General features: G+C 43.1%; 1 protein-coding gene across 7 annotated transcripts in view; it reads left to right on the forward strand.

Annotated features, from left to right (window-relative positions):
- BAHCC1 (BAH domain and coiled-coil containing 1) overlaps nucleotides 1-10,382 on the forward strand; it is a 270,267-nt gene extending 259,885 nt beyond the window's left edge. For all 7 annotated transcript variants that reach the window (XM_068263185.1, XM_068263183.1, XM_068263189.1 and 4 more), the window contains 2 exons: nucleotides 3,045-3,281; nucleotides 7,974-10,382. In XM_068263185.1, coding sequence (XP_068119286.1) covers nucleotides 3,045-3,281; nucleotides 7,974-8,180 — 444 coding nt within the window. In that variant the 3' untranslated portion in view covers nucleotides 8,181-10,382. The remainder of the gene's footprint in view (nucleotides 1-3,044; nucleotides 3,282-7,973) is intronic.
- The last annotated feature ends 5,015 nt before the right edge of the window (nucleotides 10,383-15,397 follow it).

Below are 15,397 nucleotides of genomic sequence, written 5' to 3' on the forward strand. Positions count from 1 at the left end.
TTGTAGAGCAAACCGCATCGGGCGGGGCTATGTCTACCAGAGCACCTGCATGAGGCGCGTTACTGGATTATTATTGTTGTGGACTGTTCAATAGAGATGGCCCAGCCTTGGAGAACTCATGGAGAAGCACATGATCAGTTTGATCAGCTGATAGATTTTTAAGCCTCTGATTTGCTGTGATGACTTCCTGGTTTAACACATGATCATGACCAGCAAATCAGAGGCTTACAAATCTATCAGCTGATCAAACTGATCATGTGCTTATCCATGAGTTCTCCAAGGCTGGGCCATCCCTACTGTTCGGAAGTCCCATCTCTGGATCTCCTCTGCTGGGGAGGACTGGGAAAGCCTCATTAGGATCCATAGGCTTCCCCCCTCCTGAGGTATCTGTTGTAAGTGAAGTAAGCCTGAGATACATACAGCACAAGGATTTAACCTGGAATTTCCTCCAGCCCCCTGTAGTTCTGTTGTGAGCTCCCTCAAAGTCCTCCTGGCCCCCTTTGTTCTCCCATTGTCAGCCCCGGTAGCTGTCTACTGCTCATACACGGCCCCAGCTGCATTAAAGGGGAACTGAAGAGGTATACGGAGGCGGCCATATTTATTTCCTTTTAATCAATACCAGTAGCCTGGCAGCCCTGCTTGTCTTATTTCTCTGCAGTAGTATCTGAATAACACCAGAAACAAGCATGCTTGTCAGATCTGACTTTAAAGTCTGAAACACCTGATATGCTGCATGCTTGTTCAGGGGCTATGGCTAATAGTATTAGAGGCAGAGGATCAGCAGGCTGCCAGGCAATTGGTATTGCTTAAAAAGGAAATAAACATGGCAGTCTCCATATACCTCTCTCTTCAGTTCCCCTTTAAGGCTTGTAACTGCACGGGTGTTGCATGTTCCCAGCCACGGGAGCGCATGCGCAGTCGTCCATAACAAGCTCATTCTGGGTTACCATGGCAGAATGGTCAGGACTGGATGGACACTGAGGGAGCCAATGAACTACAGGGGGCTGCATGTAAGTATAAATCCTAAAGCTGGCCACTAACGGTCCAATTTCTAGCGAAAAATCGTTCGAGCGATCAGAAATTCTGATCAGATTGGTTGTAAATAATCTACATTGGTGGACACAATCGATTATGAATGAGTGAAAAAAATGTTGCCCGAATGAATTTTCGTCGAACGAAAATTTGGATTTTCTTGGTGGTCGTGATAGATAGGAAGCAATGATTGGTTAGTTGATGGTGTGGTGAACGATTTTTCGTCAGATCAAAATTTCTGATCGATCGAATGATTTTTCGCTAGAAATTGGACCGTTAGTGGCCAGCTTTATGCTGAATTACTCAGGTACAGCTGATGTTAGGGACACACTGTATATACTGTAATGGATTTGGATAGCGGCAATTCTGTTTACTCGCCTGCTCTCCCTCTGTCATATAAGCCAATAGCCCCACCCCTCTGAGGGTGGAGTTACCCCCTCAACAGCTCTGTGCTACTGAGACTGGCATGTTATATTGTGTGTTTTGCGTGATTCAGGTATTGGCTCCAGGTCAGCTGTAGGCTTCCGGCCATCGGCGTAACTAAGGAGTTTGGGGCCCTGGAGCACATTTTATATGGGGTCCCGGAGCATCTAGTGTAATCATAGTAAGGAACCGTTTAAAGGGACACTGTAGGGGGGGTTGGGGGAAAATGAGTTGAAGTTACCTTGGGCTTCTAATGGTCCTCCGCAGACATTCTGTGCCCGCGCAGCCACTCCCAAATGCTCCGGCCCCGCCTCTGGTTCACTTCTGGAATTTCAGACTTTAAAGTCTGAAAACCATTGCGCCTGCGTTGCCGTGTCCTCGCTCCCGCTGATGTCACCAGGAGTGTACTGCGCAGGCCCAGTATGGTCACCAGAAGCGCACAACGCAGGTGCAGACATCAGGGGAAGCGAGAACACGGCAACGCAGACACAGTGGTTTTCAGACTTTAAAGTCTGAAATTCCAGAAGTGAACTGTAGGCGGGGCCGGAGCATCAGTAAGTGGCTGTGCGGACACAGGATGTCTGCAGGGGACCATTAGAAGCCCCGGGTAAGTTCAACTCATTTTCTCCTGACCCCCCTACAGTATCCCTTTAAGGATTACCACTGTTCACTGCACATATAGAAGCGATCATTACCAGAATAGCACCATTGAAGAGCTAATACTGCGGTTGGAAGGAGTACCCCTAGTGGACCCCTCTACTCCAGGGGCCCTGGTGCGGTAGCAATCTCTGCATCCCCTATTGCTATGCCACTGCTTCGGACGATATTAGTACTGTGAAGAGGTGCATGCTGGGCATTGCCAATGTCAGCGGCACGTCTCTACGCACCTTAGAAGCTAAACACACCTCCAGAACCACTGGAATGCAATGATGTGTCAGCTTGTTAATTTGTACAGAGCCATAATAATCCAACATGCATACAGACTGTTTCGGATTGTTTGATCCTCATCAGTGCATGGCATGGATTAATTTGGCTGTATGGAGTAGGGCTTGTAACACCGAGAGGTACAGACTAACCAGCAAGCTCATGGTGAGCCAGATCTCTTTGGGGTGTGCTACACATACAATTCATTCTCTCAAAGTTTATTTTCACTTCAGATTCCCTTTAATGCAATATTTCCTCTTCCACTTTACTACCACCTAGAAAGCACCCATGGCAAGGGCCTTGGTTGCAAAACTTTTATTAAAGTGTTCAGTGTAACTTAAGTTGGTGTCAGGGAATCAACTGTAATGTATGTGGATAGCGCCAATTCTATTTGCTTACCCACTTGTCTACTTTAACCCTGTATAAGGCCCCAACCTTCAGCTCTGTAGCCTGTGCCAGGTGCAACTCTGCCGGGTGCGCGCCTGTGCCAGGTGCAACTCTGCCGGCTGCGCGCTTGTTTCAGATATGGGTAATGATGCAGATTGAAGGCCTTCTTTCTTGTACATCTCACAGGTCTGCGGAAGATTACAGGAAACTATCTGATATCCGCTGTTGATTTATTGTGCTGTAATTGCTGGTCACTGATTGGTCCTCTCTATCTCCAGAGGCGGGGAATGAAGGGGAAAGCCCGAAAACTCTTCTACAAGTCCATCGTGCGAGGAAAGGAGACCTTACATGTGGGCGAATGTGCGGTTTTCCTGTCGGCCGGACGCCCAAACCTGCCCTACATCGGACGCATCGAGAGCATGTGGGAGTCTTGGGGAGGCAACATGGTGGTGAAAGTCAAGTGGTTTTACCATCCTGAAGAAACCAAACTGGGCAAACGGCACAGCGATGGCAAGGTGAGCACTGATCGGCTGGGTAGCTGGAACCACTCAAAACTGCATTTATTAGGCTGTCTGACATCTGGACACCATTTAAGGTGGCCATATGTCAGGCGACATTGTTACCGATCGACCATCCAATACAATTATCAGATTTGAAATCTGTGCCGCCAAGTGCATGTCCGAGCAATGATGCGACCAATTTCAGGCTAATTCCATCTTGCTGCAAGATGTCGGGGCGTAGTGGTCAATTGCGTGCGCAGCGGTAATGGTGCGTGATATCGAGATGAGCGACAACACCCACGCCGCTGTTCCCCGTGTAGAAACGTGCATGTATACATTACCTGTCCTGTGTCGCGCTGCCCGTCCGTCTTCTAAATCCACCGCTCTTCCATTAGCCCTATGCACGCTGCCGGCGCAGAGCATGCGGCGCGTGTGTGACATCATAAAACACGTGCCATGCCGGAAGCATGCATGTGGCTATGGAAGAGCGGTGGTTCAGAAGACAGATGAGTACCACAACACAGGACAGGTAATGTATAAGCGCACACACGTATATGTACACTTATACACTGGGAGGGCAGCAGCAGATGCGGCAGACTCAGCTGATTCCTGAGAGATGTCATGCTGTAATTGATCAGGAATCGGCCTGCAGTGTATGGGTAGCCAACCGATATCTCTCTAATCCGATCAGAGAGAGATTTGTCTCTTGGAGGAATCTGCCCATCATTGCCTTATGTATGGCTACCTTTAGTGTGCTACTAGCAATTTTTACAGCTCTCCAACTGCATATTCCTACCTAAAATAAAAACGACCCCCCTGTAACCCACTGCCATGTCCTTGCATTCTGGTATACTCGCATAAACTTCCACCCTACAACAAATACTATTTATCCTCCTCATTTCGCTAAAGAAACTTTGAATGAAACCCCTGCATGTCCAATGCCAAGATGTTTAAAGAGAACCTGAGGTGAGGGATATGGAGGCTGCCATATTTATTTCCTTGTAAACTATCCCAGTTGCCTTGCAAGCCCTTCTGATCTTCTGGCATAAATAGTGTCTGAGTTAAAGCCCTGGAACAAGCATATGGCTAATCCAGCAAAACCTGAGTCAGCGCACCTTATCTACATATGCTTGTTCAGGATCTATGACTGAGTAGTAGAGACACAGAATTAGGACTGCCAGGCAACTAGTATTGCTTAGAAGGAAATAAGTATGGCAGCCTCCATATACTCATACCTCGAGTTCCCTTTAAAAGACTCCCCAAATCAAAGAAAATTGGGGCAAAAATGACAAGTGTTTTGGTTGTGTGCAGCGCTGCACTGTGTGTGTGGAGGGTTTGTGTGACAACATCTCAGTGCTTGATGCAGGTTTTAAAGAGAACCTGTACTGAGTAAAAATATTTAAAGTAAACACATAAGGTAACTTCAAATGAACATTACATAGTTACCTTGCCATCAGTTCCTCTCAGAAGCTCACCATTTTCTTCTGATAATAATCCCTTCCAGTTCTGACAATATTTTGTCAGATCTGAAATATATCAGTTGCTGTCAATAAAATATCAGTTGCTGTCAGTTATAGCTGAGAGGAAAACTGATGTACCAGGTAATGTCCTTGTTTCCCTATGGCTCAAGTGGGAGATGTTACAGTTTAACTGTGTGCTGACCAGAAAGCTGTTATGGGTAATGGCCATTTTCAAAATGGAGGACGGAAAATTCCCTTCATCACAGTGAACAAATAGGACACGGAAGAGGAGAAAGACACTGAGGAGTAGACTACATGGGAGGTAAGTATGACTTGTGTATGCTTATTTTGACTTTCAATTTTCAGTTCAGGTTTTCTTTAAGCCCGTTTTCCACGGACAGTTGAACTGTGTGCTTAGCCAGCAGTTGCCAGGCAGCAGCAGGCAGTTGTGAGGCATTTCACTGCCTATCTGTGGGTAGCCATACACTTATCGATTTGCCATCAGATCAACCAACAGATAGATCCCTCTCTGATCAAATCTGATCAGAGAGGGATCGTATGGCTGCCTTTACTGCAAACAGATTGTGAATCTATTTCGACATGAAACCGATCACAATCTGTGGTAGTGGTGCTAAAGCCCCACCCCCGCATACATTACCTGCTCCACCGGCGCGACTCCCCTGGTCTCCGCTGTCTCTCTTTTCCGCTCTGGTCTCCGGGTCCGGCAGGCTTCACTTCTTCCTGTCTGGGGGAAGTTTTAACAGTAGAGCGCCCTCTACTGTTTAAACTTCCTGCCAGGACAGGAAGAAGTGAAGCCTGCCGGACCCGGAGACCAGAGCGGAGAAGAGAGACAACGGAGATCGGGGGAGTCGCGCCGGCGGAGCAGGTAATCTATTGCAGCTGTATTGCCTTGGGCACTCGAACGCCGCTATCGACCGGACGGATCGACGGGAATGATTGATTTCGGATGGAAATCGATCGTTCTGTCAGTGTTTGCGCAACGATTTCACAGCAGATTCGATCAGTGATCGAATCTGCTGTATATCAGCGGCAGAATCGTTAGGTGTATGGGCCCCTTAACTGTCCATGGAAAAGAGGCTTTACGCTGATTATTTAGCAAATTTGCACAGGTTGAGAATGAACCAATCAAAGGCAGCATTGCTGCATCAGCTGAATGATTTGCATATCATGGACCATGTCAGATAGCAAACAGTTTGCAATGTCTTCATTTATTTATATTTTTCCCCTCTACTACAGTCTTCAAAGTCAGAAGTAAAAAAATAGCAAATACATTCTACCTGTTTATGTTGTTTGATCCACCATGAGCCTGGAGGTCAGTATCTTTACTGCTAGCAGACTAGGATACCCGAAGTGACATGATGAGATAGACATGGGTATGTACAGTGCCTAGCACACATAACTATGCTGTGTTACTTTTTTTTCTTTCTCTGCCTGAAAGAGTTAAATATCCGGTATGTAAGTGGCTAACTCAGTCCTGACTCAGACAGGAAGTGACTACAGTGTGATAAGAAATTCCAAGTATAAAACACTTTCCTAGCAGAAAATGGCTTCTGAGAGCAAGAAAGAGATAGACAGGAAGTGACTACAGTGTGACCCTCACTGATAAGAAATTTCCCTTTTTGAGTCAGGACTGAGTCAGCCACTTACATACCGGATATTTAACTCTTTCAGGCAGAGAAAGAAAAAAAAGGAACACCGCATAGTTATTTGTGTGCTTGGCACTGTACATACATGTCTATCTCATCATGCCACATGTCACCTCAGGTATCTTTTAAAGTACTCAAGAACTGAGAGGGGATTTGAATAATATAGGTGGCGTTTTGTCAATGGTCGTGTGACAAATGTCACAGCACCATCCTTTCAGTCCGGTTCTAGTCAACCGAAATCTTCAACTGACTAGAATGTCGAATATGGCCAGGAGGAAATGGCAGTTTTCCTTCCTAGAAATGCCCCCTTGTACTGCTGTACTTGTAACCCCTTAATTTTACACCTGTGAAAAAACAAACAAAAACAGGTAACTCACCTACTCCTGGTTCCCTACGCTGTCCATTCCGCTGCCCTGTCAGCTCATCCATTCCGCCGCTGTGTCCTCTCATATCTGCTGACACCTTCCAGGTCAGCATCATAGCGTTGAAGATACCGGCAGATACAAGAGGACGGGGCGGGGGAACAGGAGAGCGGACAGGGTGGAAAAGACAGCGAAGGGAACCCGGAGTAGGCGAGTTGTGGTGTTTGTTTTATTAGGTACTAAAGTTACACGATTCAGGTGTACTTTTAATATAGATCCACGTTTGTAGAATCACTGCCATACTTGCAGGGCTTTGGGGCCTTGGTTTTTTTTTTTTTTGTTTTTTTTTTTTTTGTCCCTTCCCCGGGGGCTACAATCTATCCCACATTCAATTTTCTGAAAAATTGATCAGAATTTCCTGCCACTCCTGCAGAAAATGGGGAATTCAATCACATTTCTCATTTAAAATAAATATAATAATAAACGTTTAAGGTCTAAGGGTGGCCACAACACACCAAACTATTTTATTTCGATCATTCTGATCCAATTTTCCGACTGATCGGAAGTTTCAATCTCGGGGATAAAAGATCATAAACTCTGAAAAAATTGCTTGTTTACAAAAATCGAGAGGAAACTGAATATAGTTGCATATACTTTTTTTTTTTTCTGGTTAAATACAATTTCACAATTCATCACAAACCAGCGCCACGGTAGATGGTGGCGCTATATGGATTAATAACACAACACACCACACAATTATTGGTAAAATTGGTCTGGATTTTCCAACATGTCCAATCTAAAAAAAACAAACACTAAATTTGATCAGATTTCTCGTTCCAAAAAAAAAAATCGAAAGCTTTTTTTGTTTTTGGACAACCAATCATAGTTATGAAATTTATGTAATATTGGATATTTTAACTGTATGGTGTGCAACACACCATACAATTTAAAAGATCCAATTTTACACCTTAAGATTGTTGCATCCTAATCAAAAGAGAAATGGTCGATGAAATGCTGATAATTCCCGTTTGCATGCAAATTGTAAGTGGCGTGATTTTTTTTTTCTTCTTATATCTCAGCTAGTAAATTGAGGTATAAGTAATGGCTATAGAAATATTTGTAAAAAGCTCTGAACTGCAGGGATTGCTTTATTGTTATTATTTACAAACTTTGCATTATTACGCCTGTTGAGTACCTTCTTGTTCCTCCCTCCTGCAGAACGCATTGTACCAGTCATCGCATGAGGACGAAAACGACGTACAGACAATCTCACACAAGTGCCAGGTGGTCAGTCGCCAGCAGTACGACAAAATGAGTAACAGCAAGCGATACCAGGACCGGCAAAACCTCTACTACCTGGCAGGGACTTACGACCCGGGGACCGGGAGGCTGGTGACTGCGGAGGGTGTGCCCGTGCTGTGCTGAAACGCAGGAATGATCTGAGGGAGGGTGTCGCCTCCCCAGTCAGCACTTCCTAACGTTGCACGCGGCAGGCTCACCAGTAGCGCGTGCTGATCCGGAAACGTCTACGCTAAAACATGTGAACGCCCGCCAATGCCGTCATGGAAACGCACAAATCCCGGGCCACCTTACAGGCCAATATGGTGTGTAGTGACACGCACATGCAGAGACACTGACAAGAGACGGAGGTCTCGGCCTCTGACGCACCGCTAGGAGTCACGCATACTTGGGCTGCTCCCCAAAAAAAAAAATATTTTAAAAATATATTGGTAGATCTTTCTGAAGAAACTGTTCCACTAAAAACTTTTTGAGCCCCATTATGTATGAAGCACTTGGCCCACCCCACACTAACGGATGCGCCAACGTGTTAAAATCCGAGCGCCTCTTAAATTTTCTTTGGTTATTTTAATTTTTTTTTAATTTACTTAGAACCTCTGATTTTATGACAAAGATATATCTAGAAAATAACCGACGTGTGACAATCTTAGGTGGCCAGTTCTCTGAATTAAAAAAAAAAAAAAAACAGTTACAGGACCCACAGACGATAGCTGAACAATCATCCTATTGGATGCCCGTGCCTTAAAAATGCACATTGGCACCAGTCAAGGGAGCATCTTTATAATCTGTGCAGACAGCCCTATGAACCTTATTCTGGAGGCGAGGGTAAAAGTCAGCTTGGAAAGTCCATGAAGTTGACCTACTCTTCCACCAAAGATTGGTGCATTTGAGGTTGTCTGAAGGAGTTGAAGATATCCCGTAGAGATGCAATAGTTTCTGATCTAACAGTTATCAAGCAGATTAATCAACGGTCGTATATCTGTGTAACAATATAGCTTTGACTACAGATGTCCTAAGGCCATTTGTTTTATTTTGTGGAGCTACTTGGAGTAGGTTTTTGTTTTTTTGAAAGCTGGATGAAAGAAAAAAAAAATACCATAGTGCACCCATTAAGCTTTCATGAGAAAACTTGGAATCCTACCGTGGGTATTTAGGGGCAACCGGTTTGTCCATTCTTTGACCCAGTTTTCTTTTATTATTAGACACCTTCAACTGAAAGGTTTAAAAGATCAGGCTGCTAACCTTGAACGAGTTTGGCCAACAGTGGACAAAAATGCAACAAAAAATAGGCAACTCCTAAGACTTTTAGCCTTCCCAGCATCTGAAGAACTTTACAGAGCAGCTGAGACCATAGAACAAATGCAAGAAAAGTCAGACCTACTGATCCCATAAGGCCTACCAGCAGTAATGCTAGTAATGCCCTTCATTTGATACCTGCCCCCCAAAAATGCCTGCTCCTAAACAGCTTACAGTATTATTTTTCTACTGCAACCTCAGAACAGCTGCCGGTCAGGTGATACACTGTAGCAGTTCAGAACACTAAAATAAAAAATGTAAAAAAAAAAAAATTATAGTTAAGACTTAACATACTATATAAAAAGTTTGATAAAACCATAGGGTATTTATTTTTGAGGCACTTAACAGTATTGCAAAGTAAATACTTAGGTGCTCTGAGATATAAACAACTGATACTGCTTTACTATAAGAAGCATTAAAACTGCTGTGAAAATTTTTAGCCTTTCGACGGGATACTTAATTAAAACATTTTGTCGATATTGAGATGTGTGTATCAAACTGATCTATTTCCTAGCAAAACTGCTCCATCCATCTTAAGACAATTCTTTATTTTATTTTCTCATTTTTTTGTTTGTAATTATTTGTAAAAAAAAAAAAACAAGTTTGGGGGGAGCGTTTTTATTTGTATTATTCCTAATTTATCGTCAATAGCCTCAAGTTTCAAGCCATATTATCCCCAGTACCTCTGTCAGCTTTTCTTTCTGAAAGGCAGGATCAGGTGTAATAATAATCTATTTATTCACTGTGTAAATACAGATTTTCTTTTGGAAAGTTTTTATTAACAAAACAAAAACTACAAAAAAAAAAATCCTAAAAAAAACCCGACGAAAACGAAACAAAAAAAAATCCCTTATTTTGCTGTCGCTAAAGTATAAATTATGCACTGTGTCCTTTTGGCAAGCCTGGGAATATTAGGAATTATGTATAATTTGTAATTATATCGGGGCTACAGAAAGTAACAAAAAAAAGCACTTGGGGGTTTAAGTCAGGGACTTGAAAGGGGCAATGAGAGACAATTTAAATATCTAAAAAGTCACATTTAAATGCTTTTATCGTTAAAAAAAAAAAAAAATAGAAAAAAAACAAACACCAAATTCCTGGAAATATGTAAATAGATTGTCTGAAATATTTTTTTTGTGTTTAAAACATTTTTTTAAGGAAAAAAAGTAAAAGAAAATGTATTGGGAATGTCAATATGGTCCGATGGAATAAAAAGGAAAATATTATATAAATATATATTATATAAATGAAGTGTGGTGTGGTCTTTCTCTGTTAAAAAAATAAAGTTTAGTTTTCCTAAGTGAACTATAGAGAGGGGAAAGGTTAAAGGGAATTTATAGTCAATTACCATAACAAATGAACATAAAATATATATTATTACATCACGACAATCACGTAGCAGCGGCACAATACATATAACATCATGCCTGGTACACACTATACAATTTTCCCGTCAGATAAACAAAAATTAACGATGGGAAATTTCCTAACTTATCCAATTTGCTTTCGATTGAGATGTACAATACGGGTTTCAACATTCATCCTTTTCCTATTGGGAACACACCCAACTAAAGATGCTCAATGAGATTGATTTATTTAAGCATTTATATAGCACCGACATATTAAGCAGCACTGTACAGAGTATATTGTCTTGTCACTAACTGTCCCTCAGAGGACCTTACAATTTAGTCCCTACCATAGTCATGTCTATGTTTGTATTGTGCAGTGTATGTATCATAGTCTAGGGACAATTTAGGGGGAAGCCAATAAACTTATCTGTATGTTTTGGGGATGTGGGAGGAAACTGGAGTGCTCCGAGGAAACCCACACAGGCACGGAGAGAACATACAAACTCTTTGCAGGTGTTGACCTGGCTGGGATTTGAACTGGGGACCCAGTGCTGCAAGGCAAGGATTATGTAAATGTATACATCTTGAAACTTGACCAATCAAGTCCCACCCAGGTTTAAATTGACTGGTCCATTTTCAAGCTGCATAGGTTATATACTGTATATATCTAGTATATGCAGACGCACAACTGTACCTCTCAGCCATAAGGGTTATTGAAACCCAAATGAGCTGATTAAGTTGCCAAGACCATGTTGGTAGATGGAAAAGAGGAGGGGGTCAAAGACAGACGCTTGAGGTACCCCCACAGACAAAGGATGTGGAAAAGTATTTCTGTAACAGCTGATCTCTAGGGATCTGCTGAGTTTACTATGAATGCTATGAAAATCAAGAAATATCCAGTGAGCAGGGCTGGCGCTACCATAGAGGCAAAGGAGGCAAATGCCCCAGAGCCTGTAGCGGTCCCCAGTGGCTACAAGAGGAAAAAATGTTTTCAAAAAGACCTTATAGTTTTTGAGAATATCGATTTTAAAGTTTCAAAGGAAAAAAAATACACATTTAAAAACCCGCTGACTAACGGTTAATAGCAAATCCACTTTAAATGCTAGAAACCCTAAATTGGCAGGATATGTTAAGGAGATCATTGGGAATAAGAGGAAAAAACAATTTTTCAAAAAAACCTTATAGTTTTTTCGGAAAATCGATTTTAAAGTTTAGAAGGAAAAAAGTATACTTTTAAATGCGGTAAATGTCACTTTTAGTAGCAAACCTAACGGTAGTGTAATTTTACATGTATCAAAAGAAAGAGCAATACATTTCCTGATGGGGTTTCCAGGGGGTCTATATGCAGCCGCAGCGCTTTTGCCAGGGATCGCTATACAGCCGCAATATGGCTGTATGAAGATCCCTGGCATTTTTTCCTATTTTCCCATTATTATTTTTTTTTATGTGTAGAGTGTGTGAATTTTTTTTTTTAAATTATGTGGGATCCCCCCTCCTGAAACTTTTTAACCCCCTGTCCCCCATGCAGGCTGGGGTAGAATGTGGAGCTCCGACCGATTGGGGCTTTACACCCTGACTATACCAGCTGCAAAAAAAGGTACCTTAAAGAGGAACTTCAGCCTAAACAAACATACTGTCATCAAGTTACATTAGTTATATTAATTAGAATAGATAGGTAATATAATCTCTTATCCACCCTGTTGTAAAAGAACAGGCAAATTTTTGTGATTCATGGGGGCTGCCATCTTTATCATGGGGGCAGCCATCTTTTTGGTTGAAAGGAGGTGACAAGGAGCAGGAGACACAGTTCCAACTCTCCTGTGTCCTGATTACCCCTCCCAGCTGCACATGCTAGGCTTCAAATGTCAATTTCAAAATGTAAAAAAAAAAAAATTTGCACCAAAACAGAAATCCCATCATGCTTTGCACAGCATCAGGGGGAAAAAGCCTGGGCAGTTTTCTTCTGTGCAGCTAAAAATGAAGCTTGTATAAGAGAAACAAAGTTCTGATGCTGTGATACTGTTAAAGAAACACCGAGCCTTTTCAGTGCTGCTGAGTCGATTTTTAGTCCGGAGGTTCACTTTAATGCAGATTTTTGTTTGGGGTATCTGTTGGGGGGGGGGGGGGGGCAGGTTTATTTTGCCCTGGAGCCCCATTGTTGCTTAAACTGGCCCTGCCAGTAAGTGACCATTCTATAGAATGAAATGTCTCGAAGAGGAGAAAGGCCAGGCAGCTTCCAGTTGACAGAAGAGCTACTGTACAGACAACTGTGGCAAGCAGAAAATCATCTCAGAACGCACAACACATCTGGATCCCCTTATCAGCCAAGATCACCAAAACTGCACAACTGAAGAATGGAAAAATATACCCTGGCCTCTTGAATTCTGGATTTCTGCTGAGATCAAAGGGGGGGGGGGGGGGGGGGGGTAGACAGACCCAATATGATAGTAATCCTAATATAGAGCAAAGTGAGGGAGACACCCGTTACTGTTGCAGAATACATAAACATGCAGCATTGCATTTCAACCAAAGTGCTAACTAATGTGGAATGTATAACTACTTTTTATTGAGGAAAATTCAAAATATTACAAATGAAGGTAAGAACTGGCTTGACTTTTGCAACTGCTCGGTGGGGGATGGTCGATGGGATGCAAATAAGGCCAAGGGGTACACTAGTAATCACAAAGTCCATTCGCTACGGCTTTGTGTCAGCGTTTTGTTGGCGATTTGAGCTGCATGTTCGGACGAGGTAACACATATACTATATGTCGGAGCCCAAATGCTCACAAAATGCTGCATGGCCTGCATTTGCCATGTCCAAAATTGCAAGTGCTCTAGTGGGCTCAACCTTCAGCAAATCCTTAATGGCTGCAGCTCCTGAGCGCTGTGAGTCCAACAGGAGAAAAGTGCTATACAAATGTTAGGATTAGTAACACAGAAAAGCCAACCACAGTAACTATACCCGGCACACTCACACCTATTCTAAACTGGCTACAATCCCCAATATACACTATAAAAGAGAGTATTAAATAGGAGCTGAACATGAAAGTCGTTACAATTTTTGGTGGGCTATTTGCACCCACTTTAAGGCCTGGAGCCCACTAGTGCGATTGCGCTCGCGTTTCCTGGCAATTTGAAGCGCTGTACAGTAAACTGTACAGCGCATCCAATTAGCGATTTGGGTGTGTTTTTTTGTTTTTCAATAAACGTTATTATACTCACCGGATGTCCAGCTTCCAATCTTAGACCCGCCCCCTAAAGGAAGAGGTCACAGAGGTTTCTCTAGAACCAATCAGAGAAGTGCCTGTGACCTCTTCTGCTAGGGGGCGGGGCTACAGACAGAAGCCAGACATACAGACAACTGGTAAGTATAATTAACTGTGTTTAAATTTACAAACGTTCGGCCCCCAAATAACTGCAAAACCGCTTTCTAAAGCAATTTTGCAGCGCTTCTATACTTAGCATTGAGAGCAAATTGCTGAAAATGCTGCATGTCCTGCGATTGCGCTTTCCCTTAATCACAATCCCACTAACAAGTTAATTCCTATTCAAATACACTGACAAATTGTTTTTTTTTTTAATCGCCGGCAATTGTCGGTGATCCGAAAACGCCCTAGTGGGTGTCAGCCTTAAGGCTGGATTCACACTGTGCACATTGCATAATGCATGCGTTATAATGTATGTGTGAACTGCGACAGACAATGCATGTGTTATGCAGTATGCATTGAAGAGTACGTGAGACAAATGGGATTAAAGTAGTTATACTTACCTGGGGTTTTTTCAGCCCCCTGTAATCCATTAGCCCCCTCCGTGTCGGTCTGGTGCCCTCTGTGTTGCTGTTGTCAGCCCTGTGAAGTCTGCGATTTGTTTAAGCAGCAGGCCCCTGCGTATGCGCGTTCCCAATCATGCACACTCCCTTATCACACCTTTTACGCCATAACCGTTCTTGCACATGCGTAGTGGCCCGCAGCCCAGCTCACATCAGTGCAGCGGAGGGGCCAGGACAGACTCCCGAGGGTGCAAAACACCCACAGGGGGCAAGAGGAAGCCCCAGGTTAGTAAAAAATCCTTTGATGCAATTCATCTCAGGTTTACTTTAACCTCTTGAGGACCGCGGTCTTAAACCCCCCTAGTAGCCAGGCCATTTTTTTTTACAAAATAGGCCACTGCAGCATTAAAGCGGATATGAGATGATAAACTAACTATACCAAGTAACTTGTCTATATATCTCATCTAAAGTTCAGATAGTTTACAGTTGAAGCTGTTTGCAGCTAGATTTGCTGTGTATATGATTATTTATTCCTGTGATACGACAGCAGCCATGCTTTGTTTGTTACATTACACACAGGCAAGCCGATAGCATCTGCAGCCCTCAGCTCAATCCCCTCTGCCTCTGAAATCTCTGGCTAGTAACCACCTCCTCCTCCTCCTCCTCCCCAGACTGAGCTCCCATAAGCCCTTGCCCACAGCTTTTCAGAGTGCCTTGGCACTGTAGTGAGGCTTGTTTAGTTTATAGGGAATTAGAGTATTAAAACTAAACAAAACAAGTATTTGGCTTGAGGAATGTCCTATAAACTATATGTAAGGAACACAATTATGCAATGAGTAAAAGTTTATCTCGGATCCACTTTAAGGCCACGCTGCAGGCACACAAGTGATTTCCCCAACCGCCCCCACCCTTTTCTGTTTAGTTTTTAT

The sequence above is a fragment of the Hyperolius riggenbachi genome, chromosome 12 (genome assembly GCF_040937935.1).
Source record: "Hyperolius riggenbachi isolate aHypRig1 chromosome 12, aHypRig1.pri, whole genome shotgun sequence".
Lineage (NCBI taxonomy): Eukaryota > Metazoa > Chordata > Amphibia > Anura > Hyperoliidae > Hyperolius > Hyperolius riggenbachi.